This window comes from Leptonotus elevatus, chromosome 12 (genome assembly GCF_054856555.1).
Source record: "Leptonotus elevatus isolate MCC_2025b chromosome 12, RoL_Lele_1.0, whole genome shotgun sequence".
NCBI lineage: Eukaryota > Metazoa > Chordata > Actinopteri > Syngnathiformes > Syngnathidae > Leptonotus > Leptonotus elevatus.
In genome coordinates this window covers 15,761,340-15,786,559 of record NC_141250.1, presented here as the reverse complement: position 1 = coordinate 15,786,559, position 25,220 = coordinate 15,761,340, and the positions used below count along the sequence as shown (strand labels likewise).

The 25,220-nt window shown below is 38.1% G+C and overlaps 1 protein-coding gene across 4 annotated transcripts in view; it reads right to left on the bottom strand.

Annotated features, from left to right (window-relative positions):
- Positions 1–1,917: 1,917 nt before the first annotated feature.
- Positions 1,918–25,220, bottom strand: part of erbb4b (erb-b2 receptor tyrosine kinase 4b) — a 196,819-nt gene continuing 173,516 nt past the window's right edge. For 3 of the 4 annotated variants that reach the window (XM_086090655.1, XM_086090657.1, XM_086090658.1), the window contains 8 exons: positions 18,310–18,498; positions 15,994–16,069; positions 15,332–15,478; positions 13,036–13,133; positions 11,600–11,770; positions 9,688–9,931; positions 9,366–9,494; positions 1,918–9,027 (listed from right to left, as the gene is read on the bottom strand). In XM_086090655.1, the coding sequence (XP_085946781.1) occupies positions 8,321–9,027; positions 9,366–9,494; positions 9,688–9,931; positions 11,600–11,770; positions 13,036–13,133; positions 15,332–15,478; positions 15,994–16,069; positions 18,310–18,498 (1,761 nt within the window). In that variant the 3' untranslated portion in view covers positions 1,918–8,320. The remainder of the gene's footprint in view (positions 9,028–9,365; positions 9,495–9,687; positions 9,932–11,599; positions 11,771–13,035; positions 13,134–15,331; positions 15,479–15,993; positions 16,070–18,309; positions 18,499–25,220) is intronic. The other variant, XM_086090656.1, reaches the window with a different exon arrangement.

Here is a 25,220-nt window from a genome sequence, read left to right as displayed (position 1 = left end):
TCAAAGGGGGATAGTGGCACTGCTTAGCTGGCTTTGTGCCGTCCGTTCAATCACAGGCTGCCAACATGCTGGGATTTCGATGCAGGCTGCACTACAAGCAAGCTGAGGAAAAAGTGATAAAGGCAAAAGAGCGGGAACCAGAAAAAAACCTGTAGAGCCTTTCTTTTACACGTCTTCTACAAAATTACAAGATTCTTTTGGTATACCTCAAAATTGCTGAATATTTTAGTCTGAAACGATGTCGATTTGATACATTGTGTGCTTTCTTTCTTTCTGTACTTTTTGTTGCTGTGACAACATGAAGGACACAAAATGTCCAAAAACACTTGGCTATAAGAACAAGTGAGCTTGGCAGTTGGCTACAGTCAAACCTCCAAAGGTTTTTGGTTAAAGTTACAGAAATCCAAATATGACCATTATTTAATTTAATGCTTCGTTTATATGTCTATCACTTCCTATGGAGACAATTGTTTTTATAGTTTAAAGTTTGACCATAAAAGTTCCATTCATACTTAAGTATCAATCTTAATCAGTCCCTATTGGAACGTTTGCCTAAGAAATGTGTTGAAACTAAAATGAATTTGCTGCACTGTAGAGTTGTTGCGGCAAAGATTGATGCCCTGTCAAAGTGAGCCCGGCTTTTCCCGTCGACGCGTCAGTCAATCGATTCGCCCCAAAGACACTTGAGATCATTTGCATTCAACAATGCCCATCATTCTTCACATCCGATAAAAATCTAGCCGCCGTGTCAAGAGGGGTTGGTGTGTAAAAGTTGGAGAAATGGCAGGAACGGCTTGTTTTTGATCACACTCTATTACCTTCTTTACGGGAGCCGTTTGACAGGGGCAAAAGCTCCTGTTATTGGATTTGCTGCGATAATTCCGTTACGACCTGTCATGCAGCTGATAATGTCATCGCGCTTGAGCAGGGATAAGACCCTAAAAACAATATATTGCTTTAATGCAGAGTACAGTTGAAAAAAATGTATATTGTGAGCTATTAACCACAGTTAAATAATATATAAATAAATGATAATAATTATTAAATATGATAAATTAGCATACTAGACCACTGTAAACAAAAAAAAAAAAAAACGCTACAACTGTGTGTTTTAAATTTGAAGTATGATAAAATGGGTATTTGTTTGTGAATACAGATGTCACAATTCCACGCTGGGTATAAACAAAAGTCAGACTCTGCCCAGCAGTAGACGAGTGAATGAATGCGCATGTCAGTATCCAGGTTTCATCTGGACAGGATGAACGTATGTCATCCTGTGACTGCAGGCTACACCAACCATGCGGCGAGTTGAACCACACAAAAATGAACTGACATTTGAGTTATGGTGGTGGAACTCAAAACAGCAAGCTGACACCCCCCCCCCCCCCCCCCTTCAGAAAGGACAGAGACAGAATGAGCTATTGTGGTCTGCTTGAAAGAAACTTTTAATATAAAGTTGGTAATATCTTGGATTTCTGAGTTTCGCTCTTCCATTACGAAGGTTCTGTACCTTATTATTCAAACAACACTCAGAAGAAACTAGGGCAGGGCGATATGATCCCAAAATAAAATCTCGATTTTTGCAATCATTCAGGACGATTTCAATCAAATAAACCCAACAAACATTTATTTAAAGGTTTCATTTATTCGAAAATAATTCCTGTGCAAAATGTTCGGACAACAATAATGTGTACTGATTCTAAATGAGTTAATACGTTTAACATTCATAGTTTGTTTAAATGCCACAATTAAGTAAAAATTACAACTCACAAAAACATTTGAATGTAACAGAACATAAGAACAACAGCTCTTAAGAATCCAGAAGACAACATTTGATTTAACGATCTAGCAAATTTGTAACTTTTAAATTTTTGTAGATGGCGCATGCAGATGCCAATTTCTCCGGTCACGTATGGATCGCTGTGTGCTTTCCCTCGATCATAGTGATGTCCCCATGCGAGATGTGTCAAAGGAATTGTTCAAACTAATTCTAATAGGAAACTAATAAGGACGTGCTGGTTGTAACGGTAACTAATTGACATTGTCTGTTGGGGGACGCTAGCTTGTCAATGTTAGCATGAGCAGTTTTAAAACTTTGTTTGACTAGTGTTCGGAACAAGACTGAAGGCTATCTAGGTATTCGCAAACAAATTCACCATTTTCATCCATGTATTTTTGTTGTTTTGTTTTTTTCCCTCTCGGCTTCTACGAAAATTCAACATTCATTAGCTTGCTTGCTAAAGAAGCCAAAAACACAAATTAGAGGGTGGTAGCCAACCAGTAACCGAAAAGCTATACAAATGTCGATAACACAGTCTCTCTCTATATATATTATTTGTAATTTAAACCATGAATGGAGCATGGACAAGATAAACATTTAAACTACTGTCTGTGATTTTCCTCTCGTATATAAACACAGTGCCTACCAACATGTTCAAACATAAGTAATAAGACATTTCAAGGGAATTCGAGGAGTCACTTTGATTGTTCGCAAAATGACTCAAATTGCGCACATCATGCCAAATTACCAACGCACGGTCTAACATGCCTCGGCACAGATTTACGCCACAAAGGATTTGTGCTGGTCATAAAAATCAAGTGCTGTATTTCTCACAGCTTGGACTGGGAACCCTGAATACCCTCGTGGTGGATCAGAAAGACATGCGGTCTGGGTTTTACAGGAGCCAAAACTTGATGGATGTTTGTATGAATATTTCAAGGCAATAATACTTGATTCATTATAGGAATGCCTGTTATTGTACTCGGACCACCAGCACAGCCACATACGCAAGTGAAACTAGGCATGTCTGCAGTTTACAATGAGGTCAGACTCAGACAGAGATTTTCTTGGTGACCAATTAGGCACGGCAAATACAATTTTACAGCAAATTCTTGCTTTCAGTTTTCTTCCCAATAAATGATATAAGCACAGTCCATCTTTAAATATTGACTGATCTTTATTTATATTGAATTAAAAATATAGTTTTGACAGATTCATGTAACAAAACAGAGGGATACATCTTTAAAATGTCATTTTTACAGAAATGTACCAATGAAGCAGTGGAAAGAAACTGTTTCTGCCCTATAAAGTAGTTCCCAGTCTTTTGTCTGTTTGTTTTGACATGAAAAAAATCATTGATAGTTCTCATGATAGCGTTCTTTGCAAGTGAAATTTGGAAATGAAGAATTTCATGAGCTGCAAATGGAGATGTTATATATCTTACACCAGGCTGGGTTTGCTGACAAAATAACCTGTGCAAACATTCATACATTTACAAATACAGTAAAAGTAGCATCAACAGTAGTAAGCCTGCCATACCAGGCAGATACATTTAATTGAACTAAAGTGGATATCACTCCCACCCTATATAACATTTCAACATAATCTCAGTAGTCATTAGCTTACAGTGTATTGTTTCTCCACACGCAGCCTCTATTTACAACACAAGTTGTGCTTCAGTCTGATTGGAAAATTGTGCATCCATGAAATGGTCTTGAAATTATAAGCCTCCTGATAGCCGGGCCTGTAAATTTATAACTAATTATGCGACTCTCAAACGAATGATAAGCTCAGTAAACCTTGGTGCCCCAATTTGTACCGCACCATTCATTCAGCTTCTTCTCACTTGTGACTAATGCACAAAATGCCAAGCAAGGTCAGATGAAGATGTTAGTAAAAATCCTGAAGTTATTTTTGAATACAAAATATTACTGCAATATTGGTAAAGCCCAAACATTAGTTTTTGAAAGAGTATTTAAAAGACCAAATTCCATCAATATGATGTGTCTCTTTTTCTTCTTTTTTTTTTAGGAGGCTTATTTCCCTCAGGGTTGTGACGATATTGCTACAGAAATCCGCAACCCCTGAAAACAAAAAACAACTTAAATCATTGCAAACTGATCAAATTAAATTACCCAATAAAATCAAACCTCAAATACCAGAGCATTAAGTCTAACTGTTGATAAACGTGATACTGAATATTGAATATCTTTTAGTATTGCAAGGGTATCTTAAAACAGTACAAAATATCAGAGGTGAATATTATTGAGTGAGCTATGGAGGATATGTGAGTATACCACACGCACACACAATAATAATAATAATAATATAAAAACTGCAACAAAGTGAGCGAGAGCGGAGGTCACAGTTCACCAAGTTGTGCTGAAAGTACAATCCCACAATCACAGGGGGATGATGGGCCAACAACAGACCCTGCAAGCATTTTAAAAAATGTGTCAAATTATGCGTACGTAATATATATATATATATACTGTATATGTATACTGCATAGCTATTTACAGAAAAGAGGCCCTGCAAAAAAAAAATAGTCACGCAACAATGCAAAGAGAAATCAAGAAAATCTTCAGCTTGAAAAAGGAACATCGTTGCCATATTTAGAGCTGCCACCTACGAAAATAATACTCATGTATTTTTAATTCAACAATACGTGATGATCGACACGTGATCGAAATGTGTGATTAGGTTATAACAAAAATATTGATGACTTTTACAATACACTTAATTACATTGTAAAACTGTGCTTGGTCAAATGTCCCCCCTTTGCGACAGCATTGTATTAATGCACACTTTAGAAATCATGTGTGACAGGCACACACGCTTTGGATACAATATATTACACGTACACACACAGTGTTTTGTAAAAAAAAAACCTCAGTGGTTGTTTTGAAGTCTATTGATGCACTGCCAGCAACTCTTCGTCGCTGAGTGATTTCGAGCGACCTTCTCACAGAAGCATGTGCATTTCCAGTTCTTTCATTTAGACCATTTCCATGTCTTTTGTGTAGGAGCAAAAAGACAGACTGTCCTTGTGATATGAAAAATCAAAGCATATAAATAAAAATTAGACAGGGTAAACCATCTAAAGTCGTCACTCACAGGCAGGGTGACTTAGAATCGGAAAATAATTTGTTCCATTTCAAGGGTTAGTGGTGAATTGTACTTTTCTTGAAGATAACGCATACAGATAATTAACATTTAATCAATTTGACATCTAATCAGTTTTTTAAATTGGAACATAAAAAAAAATCCATCATGTCAGGTGAGACATACGGAAAAATGACCAAGATGCTGAATTGGGACCCAGGAGAGGTAAGTAAATAAACTGTAAATGATAAGAACAATAAAAACTTTTGTTTGCACAATTCCTGAAGTCATCCACTATATATTTTTTAATGGGAATAGAGGCTTCACGCCTCGAGACTTCTGAAAGCTAGTTAAATATGAATGATGAAAAAAACTGTTTCTTCTACAGTTTACTAGTTTAATACAAAATATAAAACGGAACCATTTATGATGATCATTTTTATTGCCTGCGATATGCTATGAGCTGGAAACAAAAACATTCCACTCCCCTCTTCTGGACATCTATACATATTCTCCTTCCTTACAATGAAAGTACATTGTTGGTGCATATAAGAAAAATAAGCATAAATCTGAATTAGTGGATGAGCACAGCTGAAAAAGGGGTTGTACTGTAAAACTGATGTGACTAAACACATTAAACAACAGTCTTCATCATAAAACTGACTGTGCCCTCAAACCCGCCCACCCCTTTCTGGACTACAGTGGAACCTTTAAAGTGGAACATAGCGGAAATTGTTGCTAACTTTTTATTATTTGATATCCCCCCCCGAAAAAATTGTGTGCCTGCTTTTACTATTTGCTTCACATAAAGTTGAAAAGTAAAAGGGCGAAGAATGACACTTGTGGTCAACAATCGGAGTTGTTGCACCATCTTACTGCCGAGATTTCGCAACATTGATGCATTGGTGAGGTAACGTTTGTAGAATGCTAATACGTTCGAGTTTGAGATTACAAGCCATTGCCTGTCGTGGAAGTTTTCTGAGTGGGTGCAGTGGGTGAGATGTTGGGGAACACAATTTCCCCCCCCTCGGAACAAGGAGGATGAAGTAGCATTCAAAAAAGCTAAAAGCCACTCTGGCTGCACGAGAGCCCCCACTGGTTTTCTCTTCCATAAGATAGGCTTTTCTTTCCATTCAGATCCATTATGGAGCCTTACGCTGACTCTCAACTACGGTCACTTATATACTTATGCACACACGAGTGCCAATAACACTGTATAGCAAAAATTGACTTGTATAACTCACAAAGTCATCTCCATATCACAAATTTACATGAAAACTTCAGAACACTATATGGACATAATGATTGGGGCACCTTACAAAATATGGACTTGGCCTTTCTTTGGAAGTACAAAACAGAGGGACCAAGGCTAAAAAACGATCGATTAATTAGAAATTTCTGGTCATCCTATATTTTGTCATTTAATTCACTATAGAAGTTATTTTCTTTTCTATCAGTCTTTTCATGGCTGAATGGCAAAATAAGCTCGTAGATAAGGTTATTTTCTAAGAATTTAGAAACCCCTTGGGACTTAAGACACAATGCTCATCGGGACTGTCCCCTTTTCTGGTCTTCCTATATTTGATCATTTAATTAATTGTAAAAGTTCTTCTTTTTTTTATATCATCAGTCTTTTCATGGCTGAATGGCAAGAAGCAAAACAAGCCCGTAGATTAGGTTACCTTCTAAGAATTTAGAAATCACTCATGATTTAGGCAATTCACGGGACTGTCCTGAATAAATCCCAAATTCTGGTCATCCTCTATTTTGTCATTTAATTCACTATAGAAGTTATTTTCTTTTCTATCAGTCTTTTCATTGCTGAATGGCAAAATAAGCTTGTAGATAAGGTTATTTTCTAAGAATTTAGAAATCCCTTGGGACTCAGGACACAATGCTCATCGGGACTGTCCCGTTTCTGGTCTTCCTATATTTTATCATTTAATTAATTGTAAAAGTTCTTTTTTTTTATATCATCAGTCTTTTCATGGCTGAATGGCAAGAAGCAAAACAAGCCCGTAGATTAGGTTACCTTCTAAGAATTTAGAAATCACTCATGACTTAGGCAATTCACGGGACTGTCCTGAATAAATCCCAAATTCTTGTCATCCTCTATTTCGTCATTTAATTCACTATAGAAGTTATTTTCTTTTCTATCAGTCTTTTCATTGCTGAATGGCAAAAAGCAAAATAAGCTTGTAGATAAGGTTATTTTCTAAGAATTTAGAAATCCCTTGGGACTAAGGACACAATGCTCGTCGGGACTGTCCCGTTTTCTGGTCTTCCTATATTTTATCATTTAAGTAATTGTAAAAGTTCTTCTTTTTTTTTTATATCATCAGTCTTTTCATGGCTGAATGGCAAGAAGCAAAACAAGCCCGAAGATTAGGTTACCTTCTAAGAATTTAGAAATCCCTCATGATTTAGGCTCATACGGGACTGTCCCGAATAAATCCCAAATTCTGGTCATCCTCTATTTTGTCATTTAATTCACTATAGAACTTCTTTTCTTTTCTATCATCAGTCTTTTCATGGCTGAATGGCAAGACGGAAAACAAGACCGTAGATAAGGTTACCTTCTAAGCATTTACATTTGAGTCATGCCAGTAATCCGTTAAACTAACTTTCCATAAAATTGCACTGACATTTATTTAGCGTTGACCCTTTCTGCGCACAGTCATCGCACAAGAACACTGTGTATTCCATCTGAAGGTTAATGGCACTTCTCTGGGAGAATACATTTTAGGTGGCAACGGGTTTATCTTGAAACGCTAATGCATTTAGTTCTGAATTTAAATTTGGAGATTATATTGGCGTGTCAAGGCTGGCGGCACGTGTAAAGAACAATACTGCACTTGATAAATAATTGAATTCCATTACTGGCGCAAGAACATGTAAAAGAAGTGTGTGGGTTTGCAACATCTGGGCTTTAGCATGACTGACCTTTTGCTGGCAAGTCACGACAACTCTGCGGGCTTGCATCATTTTCACAGGATAAACACAAGCAATGCCAATGTGCACTTGCTGCCACGAGCGAGTTCAACTCCGTAGGAAGCATTGAAAATAGGCGACGGGGATTATTATTTTATGATTATGAAAGTGGAAGTATAATGAATCAGTCATGGCAATAATCCTCTCTTTGGGCTCCATTATTTTTGGATCATTTCCCCATTCGCAATGAATCTATAATTCTTAATTACTGGTTACTTTTGTGTCTCTGGACCTACAAGGGCTGGCTTTGGAAAAAAACAGAACATAGGAATTGTATGAATTTTTTTGTAATACTGCTAACGTAGCACTGTCAGTACATGCTGAGTCTTTGAGCCAGGATGAAATCACAAAGGCTTTCACACCGGGCTGAAGAAGAACCCACTTTGAAAATGTTTGTAAAGTGAGGGTAGCTCGAGGCTCATTTTCCGTGCTACAGGTGGGTGACTATACCACAGTGTTCCTCTGTCTGTATGGAGGAGGCGGTAACACATTGCCGGCTTTCATAGCCGCCTCAGACAAGTATTCCTGGTTTTCGGCGACAGCGGGGCGGATGCGTCCATTCTGCCTGTAGAAGAAGCGCGTGCTGCAGTCCTGCAGGTACTCCGGGTTGTGCAAGGAGGTTTTCGGAGGCAGGCTGTGCTGCCAGTATTCAGGATTGTCAAAAGCAGCCTTCTTGCCTTTCTTATCGACCATGATGGTGCCACCGGTAATGCCTGAGTGCAGAGCATGTCCCGAATGCCCGGGATGCAGGGTGTGCGACGGATACGCCGCGTGCGGGTGGGGGAGGTGACCTGGGGCGAGCACGTATCCAGAGGATGGGACCGAGTGGCTTGATGTTGATTTGTTGACTGTCTGCGAGACTGTTTGGGCAGCAGAGGTCCCCGGGACAGAGAAGGAGACGGCAGAAGCTAATCCATTCTTGTCCCCGGTGTTAAGGAAGGTATTCAGGTAAAGTGGCTCGTTGACATACTCGTCGCTCCTGTGGGCGGAGTAGCTGCCGGGGGTGGCGGCGGCGGCGGCGGCGGCGGCGGCGGCGGAGGCGGCTCCGGCCATGTGCAGAGTGTGACAGGCTCCTCCATCGACCACTGCATGGGCTTCTCCGTTTCTGCGACGTGTAATGAAAGGGTTCTCCTCAACGGGGTTGGTGTATTCTGCACACAGGAAAATCATTTACATTTGAGAACATTTATTGTGCAAACCTCAAAAGTCAAAATCAAAACTCAGGAATTGTGTGAAAAACAAACATGTAATATTGCTGATATTATAAATGTTTTATACTACTTCTATATTAGTACATTTTAATCTTATAGCTAATGTTTAGTGTCATTTTCAGTTCCGATTCTGTTTAGCGAGTATATTTTCTCTCCAGACACTTTTTTTCCCCCTTAACCTGCTGTCCTCTGGCACCGGAGTAATAAAGTGTCTGATGTTTCTACACTCAATTTATTCAGTTCCACTTTGTATGTTTACTTATTACTGTCAAAGTAACCTGAACTCTTCTTCTCTCTCATGGTAGTTGTGTAAGGATCCTGTTCTTTCTCCCCCTTGGCTGCTCGTTCTGCAAGGAGACTAGTTGGGTCTGCACTGTAACGCTGTCCACTGCAGTCCTCCCGCCCACCTATTGGGGGTGAGGGTGGGGGAGGGGGGGCAACAGAAACATAATGGCCACCAACTTATACCATCTTAATCTAAATGATGTAGCTGCACAGTAAAAATGGAGATTTGAATTATGCAGACGCAAATCTCGTCATAAAATATCACCAATCTCAGCAGTCTCTTCAAGTTCTAAGTACCGTCTCAGTCCGTTTTACCTTGCCCGGTAGAAAGTGCTGATCCAGCCACAAGGACGCTTGATCTCGGGGAGGCCTGCTTCCTTAAAGTGCCATTGCATCGCGGATCTTCCTGTTTGGCACGGACAAACCCACCAGCAGCCTGCCCTCCCGAAGCCAGGTCCTGGGTAACGAGGCAGGTGCCACTCAAAGGCGGAACCGAGGCTACCCTTGGGAGGGTGGCCATCACGTTCTGCCTGTTGAAATTAGGATCCTGGTAGCAAAACTGGTTTGGGAGAGAAGAGAGAAAAGGAGAAAAGCAGAGGATTTTAGATGCGTGTCATTTCTGTATTGATCTGGGAAACTTGGTATCAACCTCATCTATCTCGCAAAAGGTTAAATCTGTACTTTTGGAGTACAATATACGTAAATTGAAAGGGACAAAAGACTTATTGTAAGCACACAAATGTGAATATCTTTCAATTCACTTTTATGGCAGCATGATGGACGAATCATCAAAATTTGGTGGTTTTAGGTTCAGATGCGAATGTGCCAAAGCCTTTAACACGTTTTTCTCTAAACTAGGAATTTCAACCTTGTAACATTAAAATTGCTGAAACTGCAATTGCAATTTTTGCGGTACTTCCATGTATTATAAATCAGGGAATTAAGTGAATTAAGAGAATTTGAATATGTGAACATCTAAATTTTCATTTTTCTTCTACTATAAGGTAGAAGTTAACCTACCGTCGTTGTTAGGCAACACGGCCATACATGCGTCTTCTGTTCGATTTCATGCTGGAGGGTCACATTATGATGTATTTTCGACTTTCATTGGTTGCTATGTGCATTTATATAAATCATTTGTGAAATGACGTTAGAGGTGAGAAATTCGGATAGTTATCTTGAGGCAGATGAGCTCACTACAAGTAAGCTAAAAACATGTTAGCTCATGATGCACATTCATGTCTACTAATCACTTATTTTCATACATTCAGACTACAATTTAAATTTTTGGGATGCTTGGAAATGAAAATAGAGACCTTATGGAGGGTATTTTTGGAGAAATCTCAAAATCAAAATTTTGACCACCCAATTTATCTTTTGTCAATTACTTGAAACTAACCTTTGCAACCTTTAGCCGTACAGTTGTACACATTTATTTGTATGGCTAAATCTAGCTGTCACAAGTTTAAATCAGGTGTGCTTTTGTCGTCCGGAGATTATGTTATTTAGTGATTTAGTATTCTGGTGGGACAACTAAGGTAAATTTGTTATACATTTGCAAATTGCACAATGCCCCCAAAAAGAAATCCAAATTTATTTTTAATTGTTTTATAGAAAAAAACTAAACCAGCTTTTGAGACAACTAATGGAAAACAATAGCACTTAATTAAATAGCACAACAAAAACACAAAGTCTTAAAAGTATCCAGGAGCCAGTGATCCTGATTTCCATTGGAGGTTCATTTTCAGCTGTTTTGCCCCATTGATTCCCAGTTCTACTTCAATCATTATTATTATTTTTTTATCCTCTCCAGTCACCCATAACACTTCTGACTTCTGTACAAAATGATAACATCTTCATGGACAGAAGCAAATCTACAGTATCTTTTAAAATTACACGAGCCAGTCAGTGTGCGATATTAACTGAACAGTTAAATGCAAGGAGTATTATTTCCTTCTGTCTCATGGAAGGATCACAATTTGTGGTCCGCCTGCAGCTGTTAAATGAAACTTCCATGCTCGTGCTGTGCTGTAATTTGTTGCTAAATTGTCGAAATCGCTCCGGCTCAAGTTCTCATTTTCTTAAGAGATGAAAGAAAAAAGAAAAGACAAAGAGGAGATTGTTTTCAATCTGATTTATATATTTTGATCAAAATCTCCACACCCATGTATGAACCTCTGAGACTATAATCCATCTTTTTGAAGGTGAATAGATATAAAGACAATACCTTGCTGGGATCCATGCGTGTTTGTGACGTGTACGTCAGCGGTGGGAGATTGAGAGAGTGGGGCACCACATACTCCTCAGCATCCATCAGGTCTTCCAGCTCCTCTTCATCCAGGAGACTCTGGAAGAACTTGCTATCGTTTGGACTCGGCAACTTCATACGGTCGTCCCCCTGAGAACAATTGATACGATAAATCTGTCAAAAATGTCATGAGAGTTCAAATGTGTCTCAGATAAAGAGTCACAGCCTTGCTGAATTAACTACAGCATGTCAAACAATGATTACCTCCGAAAGAATTTCCTCTCAGTGACCCTGAGGGAACTAAACACAATTAAGTGTGACAATTAAGTTGACAAAAGGGAGTGAGCCAAACTGTTTGGCTAAGAAAATAAATACATATTAATGTCAGCCTTTTAAAATGACAGCAATTTGACTGTAATCTAGTGTGTTGGCTTAGTTAAAAGGCATCAGTAATATTTTATATATACTGTCGTTATGTTACAGGGGTAAAGGTAATTTAAGGGTAAAACTGATTTCCTTAACATTATATTGACCTTGAGAGAATAAATATTTGAAATCCATATAAATGTTTGAGTTGCATAATAGAGTTTAAAGGAGGAGTTGGCGACTGGACATCTTCAGTATCAAGTTTACTTTTGATTATATTCATACATATTCATGTGGGGTGCATGGGGATTACTTCAAGCTCTGTAAATTGAGTTAACATGGGTGGAATATCATGTCTCCATTTGTAATGATGGAGTCTTTTAGTACATTAGATCCTACAATATAAATATCACCAAGCCTTTGGCTCGGAATGATATTCTGAATAGATTTTGAGAGAAACAATCAAGTAAAACCAGGACATTTTCTTTCTTGACGTTTATGAAAAGTTCAACATCGAGACCACATTGCTGTCAAAACGGTTTGCGTTCACACAAAGCTGAAAAGACCATTAACTTATTATCATTTACATGCCATGCTGGTTCTTCAGGTCTTGTCAGAAACAATTTTCTCTACTTGTATAATGCACATTGACTAATAATGCAGTAAATGTTCATGTCGCAAAGATGAAACTAAATTTGTTGAGTAGCACACAATATGCAACTACACAATATGAAACTACTTTTCTTGACATCTGGCTGTTTTTTTTTTTTTTTTTTTTTAGCATTTAAAAAAAAGCTAATTTCTTTTAATTAATTGTTTAAATGATCATTTTTATATTTAAAGTTTAAGTTTTATATTTAGTTCAAGTTTGCATTTTTGCTCTCCAAAACAAGCAAATTTTCTCCATCCCATAGAAATGGAAACGGCCCCTCAAACTGAACATATTGATTAAGCATCCCAAACCACATTCCAAAGTTTATTTTTTCCCCCTTTTAAGTTATGTTTTGAAAATTTGACTGTGTATTCCAACAGTCTTGACCGACTCGTACTTGAATAACGAGGTATCGCTGCGGATCACGGGCCATCCTGGTGAACTCTGCTGCCAACTCTCTGAACTTGGGTCGGCTGTCTGCATCAATCATCCAGCCTGGAAGGATTGCAAGATGATAATGTCAAGTTTTGATACACATGAGTTACGTTAAGCATTTGGAAGTTGATGGAGGAGTAACTGGACCTTACTTAAATACAGTACGTCAATGTTCATGTCAGTACTCGCTACCTTAGAGCTCGATTTTGGTGACTGTAAATCCTGCGTGACGTGTAGCGTATCCATGCGGAGACGGGTTACACCCGATATTGGTAATATTGCAAACGAGTGCAGGAAAGCGGCTCCGCGAGCGGGAGGACTACGCAGCTGTGGGATTGGTCACAGCTGATTTCAACCATGGCCCATCAGAGCGGCTCTTTTCATTCCCTTTCAATGTGGCATGCTAGCTGCACACTAGAATCCCAACTTGGAGGAAGCACATCTGCGCCATGAAGTCGACCACCCGATCATTCCTGCGCCCCCCATATCTGTGCCAGCCAGTGGGATGATTAAAAAATACTACAATAATGATAATAATAACGACAATAATAAAATAAAAAATAATTGATTTTTACATTTATTTAGAAGGTTTGGGAGCTCAGAATCTGCCTGTTCCCAATTAAATCCACCAAAATCGCGTTAGAGCACCTGTGCGAATATTTAGACATGGTCTGAGCGAGCGCAAGTTCAGTTCGACTTACTGTCACCAAATTGTCACTCTGCCGAGTACAAGTCTCTCTTATAACGAGCATAACGAGCCTTGCGCTTGCACGGAAATTTGGTTTCGCAAGCATTTGCACATCTACTGAAATCTTAATGTTGAAGGCGGCACATGGATCAAACTATGTCAAATTTTTGCTTTGGACACAAATTCACTTCTTATTCATTTCAAGCATAAAAGGAAAAGTGGGAGAATGATTGTGGCAAAGACCACGACCACATATTTTCACGTAATGAATTAGATCAAATATGCAGAGGAATGGAATATAAGAGATTTATGGAGAAGCTCCGTCTTATAGCAAATATAGAAGAAGGCTAAGAGCTTTTTTTTTCCTTTCAAAAAAGAATAAAAGATTGCCTTTCCTCCACTTTTATAATGTGTTGTTCTTGGGAGTTGTATGTATCGCGATGCAACAACACTCCAGATAGGTGACAGTGACCCCATTCGGCTGTGAATGCGTGCCTGCTTGCCAGGTGGCTGCTGGTTCAAAGTGTCATCAAAAGGCAAGGTGACTGGCAGGACTAGAGCCTGCAGGCTGAGGTAAAACTGGCACAAAATCCGAGGTTTACTGGCAGGACCATGCCAGGACATGGGGGAGCAATCAATGAAGCCAACGTGTTGGTAGTGAGGTTACGGACAGTTTGAGCGGAATAAGTTGCATGTCTTACAAACTTTTTTTTTTTCTCGACAAATTCAGGTGTGTTGGTCAGAACAATCCTACAATGGCATTTATTGTAACCATTTGAACGGGTACATCTCAGTCTGCTAAATTAACCAAGTGATTCAAAACAGATTGTTTAGTAAAATGTTGCTGTTGTTAGTTTGCAGTTTTGTTTGTCTAACAGAATGGTGAAACTACAAAATAACTTTCCACACAACCAATACATAATACATGTGCATGGTCATAAATCTTTTTAATGCATACATTGCGCATGCATAAAGTGAGAGTAAAGATGCCGAGGTTGGTGTGCAAAAACAACAATTTTCAGTTTATACTGTTGTAAGTCTTAAAAGATAACAAGGGTTGGTGTTTTCAGATTTATGTACATTTGTAAAAAATAAATAAATAAATACACACATTAATACTGTATCTCACAAAAGTGAGTACAATTTCACTTAGGAGTGTACTCACTTTTGTTGTCAGATCTTTAGCTATTAATGGCTGTATTTTGAATTATTTTGAGGGAACAATAAATTTATACTGCCATATAAGATGATATAAAATGTACAATGACTACTTTTCATTGTGTCAAAGTGTCATTTTTTTCCAGTGTTGTTCTGTGAAAATATATAATTTCATATCAGCAGAAATGTGAGGGGTGTACTCACGTTTGTGAAACACTCTATTTATTATTATTATTATTATTATTATTATTTTAGCATTTTTACTTTTTAGGTTCAGAACATTTTGTAGCTTGGCTTCAATACAATAATGCCTCGTTTCGATAATTATCAAGGGAGATTTGCACCACTGCCTGCACTCTTGATAGTGTTAAAGCATTTGATGATTTGACAAAATGTTAGAATTCCAACTCACATTTGACTAAGACCATGTAGACATCAATGGTGCAGATGGGCGGCTGCGGGAGACGCTCCCCTTTCTCCAAGAGGTCTGGAATATCTCTGGTTGAAATTCCATCGTATGGTTTCCCTCCAAAGGTCATCAGCTCCCAAATTGTTACCCCTAAAATGAATCAGATTATTGTTAAAAAAATAAAAATGGGAAAGTAAGACACAAGAAGTACAAATGCTAAGAAAGAGAGAAGAGAAAGAGGAAACAAATTGTGCATTCTCTGAAAGGTAGACACGTCAGAAGCTAGAGGAGATCAAAGAGCAAACTGGGATTAAGAAACAGAGAATAGCAGAGGGAATTAATCACAGAAACTGACAAGATGCATTTGGACTTTCAACAGAATGAGAAGGACTAATTGATTAAAGGATACACAGGAGCTTAATATAGACTCAGTTGTTCCAAAACTAATGAAATCAGTGCTTATGGGAAACAAGTGACAATACCAGGAACATGGCCTAAAAAAATAATAATAATAAAAAAAAAAGACGGTTCTACGGACTCAGTATGACTGTTTTTACTTATGTACATGATTCATGTATTATTTATTTATAACAAAATTATTAATTTTTTAAAATCTCTAAATGACCCATGGCATAGTAAATGAAAACGGTGTAATGCAATCTTACCATAACTCCAAACATCACTCTGATGAGTAAACTTCCTGTAATGAATACACTCCAGAGCCATCCATTTAATTGGCATCTGTCAGGGAGAACAGTGACACATCACTTCGAGCACAAAACATTCACCGGGGATCGTCACTTTTCAGTGAACTTGACTGACGACCAATGAAAATGTTTGATTATGTCAAATTAACTTGAGAGCTCCATGACTGATATGTATATTTCTTTCAAGGCTTATTTAAAACTCCGGTCCCAAGCCTATAGACTTTATTAAACAGTCTTGGTTATTATTGGATAAGGTTTGCATAGAAAATTAAACACACACATTCATTTCAAACCTTATAACCTCAAACGTTATCTGTCATAAATGATCAGTCGGGTTAAAAAAACACACACATATGCCACTGTATAATATACATTAACTGAGACACCTACAGCTTATGAATATTTATGTATCAGCATTAATGCGGTATGGACTGTAATTTAATAACATTTGTTGGTACTTGTAACCTGAACCAACCACACGTGTCTTTGTTTGTGCTGCCGGTAAAACTCAAAATCAAATTACAAGCTGTTGCTGATTAGCCACAAGACGCTACACGAGCACGCTTCGAGCTGCATTAATGACCTTGTTGTTCCTCATTCCACCTACTGACTCCCCGCATCCTCAAATCTCGGCTTGCAATCTAAAGAGAGGGCCGGCCGCAAAACTAAAAGCGACATCACATTTACTCTGTGAAATCTTCTTACGCAATCTATGAGGTTCGCTGGAAATGGATTTTTAAGAGAAAACACTTTTACGGACCCGCCTTTCCGTTTCCACATTACACCTTTTCTCTGGTGGGTATTTAATTTGGTCTCCTTGCTTTTCAACTCTTTCTTACATGCATTTCCAATTAATCAGTTATGTACTTATTAATTGTAAAAAAAAACAGCTTTTGCTTCCATCTATCTAAAATTTTTGGGGTGCCCAAACTAGATGATTACAACTTTTACAGCTAATGTTGACTGTTAAATGGAACAAGAAAACTATGGAAATTTTGATCAAATAGTAATGTATTAATCTAAAGTATTTGGTGTCTCACTTAGTAGCTCACTCATTCATGGCTGGCAGCAAAAATGATTGCTTGAAATTGGGTAGCGCCACATTCTTAGGTGTGCTTGCATTCTTAAGAGAATGATATGTCAGCATTTGTACTTAATACTTGGGTGGAACGGGAACAACATTATATGGTGCTTTTTTTATTTTTATACTGGTTCAGTTACATTCACATCAGACCAAACATGATGTCATGTATAACGTCACTACCTGAAAACACGGTCTGCTGGGATACACTTGCTGTTTTATATGGTAATATTTGTAACCAGTCTGAAACAATTATGTCAAGTGTGCACAAGAGTTATAACAGTTTGGGATTTTTCATTGTAAGGAATTGTCATTTCATTTAGATTATTTTTATTTAGTTCGTTTAAATTCGTTTTTAAAACATTTAAGTCTTTAAAAAAAGAATAATTTTAGTATTATTTTTTTATTTTTATAGATGGAGTATGTGTTGAGTGCAAGCTAAAAAAAAAAATAAGTAAAAAAAAAAATGTTGCGTAATAAAGTAAAGTACAATTCTCAAATTACTGTTTGACCTTCTTTCTCCTGTATGGAAGTACAGAAATGCTGAAATAAAAACATTAATTAAATAAACCCCAAAATCTTGCGTATTTTATATATTGATAAAATATTAAAGGACATTTTCGGCATAATTACAGTGAGTTTTAATTTCATTAACTTAAGATGCAGTTTCAGTTAGTTTTCATTTAAAAAAATGCATTTTTATTTTATTTTATTTTGTCAATGATAATGTGCTTTCCATTTTACTTTTTTATTTCCTTAGTTTTTGTTAAAGGGACAGTGTGTAGAACCTTTTGCCATCTAGTGGCAAACATCTAAGTTCAAAGCACCATTTTGAAGGATGTGCACTACGGTGCCTCAGAGAGACCACACTTGGCAAGGCCACCACCAATTACTACGTTCATTAAGCGTGTCTCCTTCGGATATCCGTAGCAAAAGATGGCGGCGAAACACGTCAGCCTCCTGTAAGGTGGGGCATGACCTATGTGTAATATAATTAGCAATTACTAGACCTACAATTATTAAGCATTTCTACACACTGTCGCTTTAACTACGGTATAATAATGTTGGTGTGAACACAGCCTTGGATTATCAAAGATGCTTCTCTCAAGGTTATTATCATTTTCAACATGTAAAATATTTTAGTGGGCAAGGATATGTTCTCACACAGTAACCCAGCTCTGTTGTTTGTTTACCTTGTGTAAATGCAAGCATTTAGCATGATTTACCATTCCTCCGTCTGCATTATACTCCTTCTCATTAACATCAAGCAAGCGGGCTAATCCAAAGTCGGTGATCTTGATATGGTTGGGAGATTTCACCAGGACGTTGCGGGCTGCTAGATCTCTGTGGACCAGCCTACGCTCCTCCAGATACATCATCCCCTGCAACACACGTGTACACGTACATACATTTACTTGATCGTGCTCATTTAGATGCAGGCATCAATATGTACTGGCAGTGACCTGCACAAATAAACACATGCAAGACTGAATCCTGTTCAACATCAGCGTCTGTCTTCGCCATCCTCATCACTGTAATGCGATGCAACCGCCGAGACCCCATTAGCTTTTTCATAATTATTGTTGTAATTATCATTACTACCACACTGTTATTTTCATGCAAATTCTCATCAATCAACAAGCCAACTGTGGAAATGTTCTTAATATAGTAATATAGCAATAATAACTGCCGCCATAAGTGTCAAAACAGAGCAGGCGTTTAAATTAAAACAGGATCCATAGGAGCAAGAAACCCATTTTACACAGTACATTCAATAATAAATCAAGAACTCATCCAGTCTCACATCGTATGTTACAAAATGTAATTAAAAATAATTACCTCCCTAATAAAGGCTAGCAAAGATGAAGTTGCTTTGGTTCAAATGTGGCACCAAATATGATTATGTTTGGGAATTCAGGAAGCAAACATTCGAGAATAAAAATGCCACCAGAAGATCTAAACTAAAATGGCGGCCGTGGCTCAGAGTGTAGAAACGGTCGGTCAGTAAGCAGAAGGTCGGCTGTTTGATCCCCGCTCTCCCAAGGCACTTCACACACATTGCCTCCAGTGCTACTCACACTGGTGTATGGAAGGTGCGAATGTTTGGTGGTGGTCGGAGGGGCCGTAGGCGCACACTGGCAGCCTCGCTTCCGACAGCCTGCCCCAGGGGCAGCTGTGGCTACTTAAGTAGCTTACAGTCACCACCGTGTGAATGTGTGAATAATGGATCCATTGTGAAGCGTCTTTGAGTTTCAAGAAAGAAAAGCGTTATATCAATCTGATGCATTATTATTATTATTATTATTATTATTATTATTCAAATGTGGGGTCTCAGTACGCATTTTGTAGATACAATCTATACAGCAGCAAAAAAACAAGCTTTACATGCTGTATGTAACATTGCATTGGCTTCACCATATTGTTAAGGGAATTTGCAGTGTCCTGATAAAATCACACTCGGCAACCAAGTACCAAGAACATCATACTTCTCTACCAGCCTGGATCCTTTCACTCAGAATACAAACAAACAGGCCTTATTATGTACATTTGAATTCATGGACAAAATATGAGGCTATCATCATAGATACTGTAATTGTAAACATCGTCTTTTCAAAAAAGCACAATTGAATACCTCGAGTTGCTTATCAAGGAAAAAGTCACCAGGTCACCAGTCAGGGGACAAATTCTCTGGGGACCGTTGAAAATGTCACAACGCAGCCTGTGTCACAAGCCAATCACCACTCGCACAAACGGACTGACTGATCAATAAGCCGACACGTCACTCTTGATCTTTGTTAGTGCAAGACTGAAGCCAGCTCAGACTGATACCGTATTTTTATGGACATACCAAAACCTGAACATGATTGTGCTGACTATGTAATATCCAAATGCTAACTTTCAAAAAGGTCAACAAAGACAACAAAGCTCTTGGAATCCATACACTGCCCGAATGTATTTTAGGAAAAGCAGTCAGTGTATTGATTTGAAAAGCAAAATGTTTGAGAATTAAAGAGAAAAGAGCGGAAATAATATTTCGGATGTAAAAACATACATAGAAGCATGACACTCAGTAGTCTCATTCATTTGACATCTTGTGACTTTCCACTTCCCTGCACAATTAAATTGAGAGAATAAAGTTTTCAGAATAATGCATACATTTTGTATAGTGTTTTTATTCTTTTTTAAAATTCTGTTGCATTTTTCGCCATCCCATGAAAAGATTATTACAATATCTGGCAGCCCAAGGTCTGTCATTGCAAGAAACATGTATGTAAGACTAGATATATATAGGATATTGTGTTTCATGTAACTCAAAGGGGAAAAAAAATCCACAGGCTTGAGCCTTGCTAGATATCACACCTCCAGATGAACACAGCCTTTAAATCTTTGGGGATCAGACATGGAAAGGCTGTAGAAAGGAGAAATGTCATGATTTTCAATCCAAGGGAATTTTCCTCACATTTTTACCAGCATGTTACAAAAGGGTGGGAAAATGGATTCACACAACTCGGTAAGAAGGTATTTCTATTTAAAAAAATGTCCTGTACAGTACAATGTTTCTCTTTTTCATAAATTTTCATACAAAAATAAAATATACACTATATAAAATTTGTACCTGTATGTCTAAAAACTAAAAAATCAAAAATCGATTTGTTGCATTTACTACAACAGCAAGACTCAAAATAAGCGTTTAGCCTCACTGAATAGCAAAACGGAGAATCACAGATTTCTAAGTATTTACGATAACTGAACCACTGAGACAGTCTCACGACACCTCCAGGTCGGAGAGCGAAGCAAGCTTGGTGCTATTTACGCAGCACCAGCTAGCTAGCAAGTCAGCAACAAACTTTGGTTGCTACTAGTGCGGCTAAACACGTTGCGGACTTGCTATAAGTCAGTAGTCATCACTTCTATGGTGGCGAATAAGATTCACACTTCTGATAAGTATCATTCTCATGAAAGGATTACAAACAAAGACGGAGAAGTCATGCTAATAGCTAAGCTAACCAAAGATTGACACGCATTGTTACACTGGAATGAAGTACTTGGGTAATTAGGTTTTCACAGAAGTCTGGCTGGCAGAGAGTATCAAACTTTAAACAGAAAAATAGCAGGCAATTTAAGAAGTGTCTAGAGTTAAAATTATACAAGTTAATGATCTTCCATTATGGCATAAGCATACAGTACGTCAGCCAGGAAGTGTAGCCTATGAGCTAAATTATAAATTTTATAATTTTTATGAAATAATTTATAATATCACTAACGTTATTTGTGTATTTTCATAAAAGAGTGCTCCGCAAAGAAAAAAAGTTATTTTGAGCGTTGTACTGTATTTACTTACAGTATGTCAAAATGACTGCTTGGAAAGAGGTCATGAGTATTAAGTGCAAGAGGTGGCCCAAGACCTCTGCACACTAGTGTAAATAAAAGAAAGAAATTGAAGAAAAACAGTGTGACATGTCTGGATACTTTGCGTTCAGCCACCCTTTTAAAAGTAGACAGAACAAGCTCTACTAGAAAAATGTGACCTACAGTCACAGTTATTTATGCTTATTGCTTATTGTGAGTCACAAGGAACAAAACCAGGCTCAACAATATTTTCCCCCAATGTGTTTTGGGAAGACAGATGTGACGGCGAATGAAGTGAAGGGCTCAAGATCAAATCAATTGCAGGAGAGAGTGGCGGGGTAGCGCCCATTCTTCACCACCTGGCACTTCCCATTGCAGTAAATTCTGACAAGAAAATAAATACACAGAGGAAGCTGTCAAGACACTCCAGCAGCACACTCACCAAAATGTATAATCAAACGATTCATCCCGACGGCACGTGATTCATGACGAAACACTCCTAATGAGATTAAACACTCTCGGTGAGCATGTACTGGGGCGAGAGAAGGACACTTACTGGGTAAGTCTTTCTGATAATACTATCTAAATGGTTTTTCATCTTCGCCCGACGGAGAGACTGATTTGTTAAACAATTCAAATAACGACAATAAGCAAAGTTAAATGTAAACCTCTGAGAGCATCAAAATCAGACATTATTTTATTACAGCTTTTGTACTGAGGGGTTAGAGTTTAAACTTAGTATAAGATATGAGATAATAGCGGATCAAAATGAGACAAAATCTTCAGGAATAAAGGCTATTTGGCGAGATGGAAGGATAAAAGGAGAAAGGACAGAGTTTAATGGGCTTTGCAAGAGTCTAGGACGGCGTTCGACACAAAGTGGGGAAAAAAATACTTCTTGATGAAGACAACGTTGTCTTGTAAAGTTCGGGCGTGCATCAGGCTTCTTGCCTGAAATCATTTGGGGTTGCTGCAACCCCTGAACTGAAGAACCAAAGAAATATAGAAAATGGATGAGTGGCTGTTTGGTAGGCCACAGTTACATACTGTACAAACAATTCAATTAGTTTACTTGAAACTTCTTCATTAAATGTACAATTTCAGATGCAGCTTTTGGAATGGATCTAATTTGATTGTGCAGATACAATATACCTAATTTCACGGCTGGCAACTTTAAATCAAATTAATAAATCATCCTCTGTAGGTTGAATCCTTTAAAAGCAAAAAAAGGTTTTACAGAATTGCTAAAGATTTGTTTTTTTGCTGAATTTTTTATTTTTGCAAAACTGCACAAATCCTTACCGGATAGTAAGGATTTCAAATCAGCCCACGTAAAAACTGTCTTGAAGGGACGACACACAAAATCCCAAAATAATGGAAACAACCCAAGGCTGCAGAGTATTGTGAAGGAAGGACATATGGTTGGTTGGAAAAGGAAATGAGCAACATGCTTCTTCCTCAATGATAACAGTATCTGGGTTGTGTCTCTGCTTCAACACCGATTGGTTTTTACCAGGTAATTATAACAAAAGTCATTATTCTAAAAAAATATATATATATTTGTATACATATCAATATATAAATATGTATGGTATGAAATTACCCACAAACATTACCCTAGAATGACCAAATTCCTGACTATGGATACAGCAAGACATAAAATGGCTGTCACACCCCAAAATTATGTGGCATTTGTGACAGCCTGGCTGGGTGTTTAGTAAGGGATTTATTTAGACCCTAAGACTAACACAGATTAAGCACTTGTAAGGTAGCCAAAGTTTGAACCCAGGCTGACACTGGATGGCCACGACCTAGCTTGAGGCAGCTAGCTATAGCTGTCATTAGCTTCCGCTGAGGGACTCCTTCAAGCTAGCTGCAGTGCTTTTGGGATATTTTTCTCTCTCTTTGTTTACCTATGGTAAGCGTCTAAAGATAAAAAAAAAGGTAAATTACAATTTAACATTCTCAAAATTAAAGAAAAAATAAAAATACCCAGAAAAAGCAGAACTGATCCTTGCGCACACCCATGTTGAAAATATTCACGGATGGAAAATTGTGCATTCACCAAGGTAGCTTTTCTTTGAAAATGCCCGTAACCAATTATTCATAAACCCGGCTACTCGTAAATCGAGTTTATACTGCATTTGAACTACCTCATTTACTCATTCTTATAAAAGATGACAGTATTTCTCGACGGCACCGGATGTTTTGGTTTCTATTTCTGTGTGATCATATGACGAGTGAGCATTATTAGAAATTCGTGGCAACAGTGCAACGTTTGCCTGATGTAGCACATGCCTAATGAATGCTTTGGATATAAAAAGATCCCAGTGGGCATGGAAGAGGGTGAATCATTGTTTAAGGAATGAGGTGTGACAAATCAGACCAACGTGGAGGAGAAACAGAAAGGATTACACAATACTGATGAAAGCAGTATGCTTTTCTTTCATTTTGAACCACCGTGTCAGACTGGATTTAAATAATGACGTTGGGGGACAGCTTAAATATGAAGCAGCAGACTAGGTAAGCAGAGGGTGCGAGGGGGAGACTTTGTCTTATATGCATTTATTCTCTCTGATGAATGCCAAATGCAGCAGACACTAGCAAGCCTACAGCACACAAGCTTATAATGGTGTTCCTACCGGTATGCGAGCATCACTATTTATGATATTTACAGTACAGTATACTCATTATATCCTAGTACTACTACTACTACTGAATACATTCTCATACCAATCATTCAGAAAATAAATGAAGTGTTCTGCTCAAGACCACACTATCCGAGATCAACAATTGCGCGAGACAAGAACTCACAGAGACCAAGACTTTTGGGAGTCGAGAACAAAACAAGACAGTGATAAGCCAAGACCAAGACCATCAAAATGTGTTCTTCAGACATTGAGTGTTACAATACTAAAAATGACTAATCAATTTTCACAATAATTCCTGTTACGTGGGTCAAGAAGAGAGTAGAACATCAACACAACATATGCACCAAATATGTCCACTTCTGAGCAAACTGAAAAATCCAGAGTAACTTGAAGAAAGCCAACAAATAAAGTCAACTATACAGTACTTTGACTCAAATTCAATCAGTCATCATTTTAATGTACATATTCTGTGGAGGTTTGCAACGTGACATAGTGGGCCAAACTATAGGCACGCCCCCTTTCCGCTCTGTTTGATGAAGGTTTGTTAAAAGTTCAATGAGGAAGATCCCCTTTCGACCGGGTGGGAATTCCTGTCTCATTTCCAGCTAGATTGACCCACTGCCGTGGATTTTCCCACGCTGTCAATACCCTTAAATTCACAATTCTAATGTTCCAATCAGTAGTGTGTTCTGCAGTCAAGTAATTTTTATATGAATAATGTTTGAAATGCTTATATTATTGAATCTTTAATATCAATAATATGTATATTGTAAGGAAAAAAAATAGACCACAATAACAAAGAGACCAGAAATGAACAATTACCCCAGAGGAAATGCAGATCAAAAAGCGAAAGGACCAATGCCAGAGTGCACAGAATAATGTTTTGGGTACGTGCGTGGTTCAGACCCACACTCCATGATCCAGACATGTTTTGCGTCATGTTACTACTACGGAGTGGCTGCTGCCAGAATTCTGGTGCGCCAGGCCCCCGCAGGCACATTTGGGATCAGGTGGCACATTCAAACCACGAGCCAACAACGTGACCTTGTCCTGGAAAGGCCATTCGAGCCCAGTAATGGGGGCAGGAGGGACTTTTAGAGTGT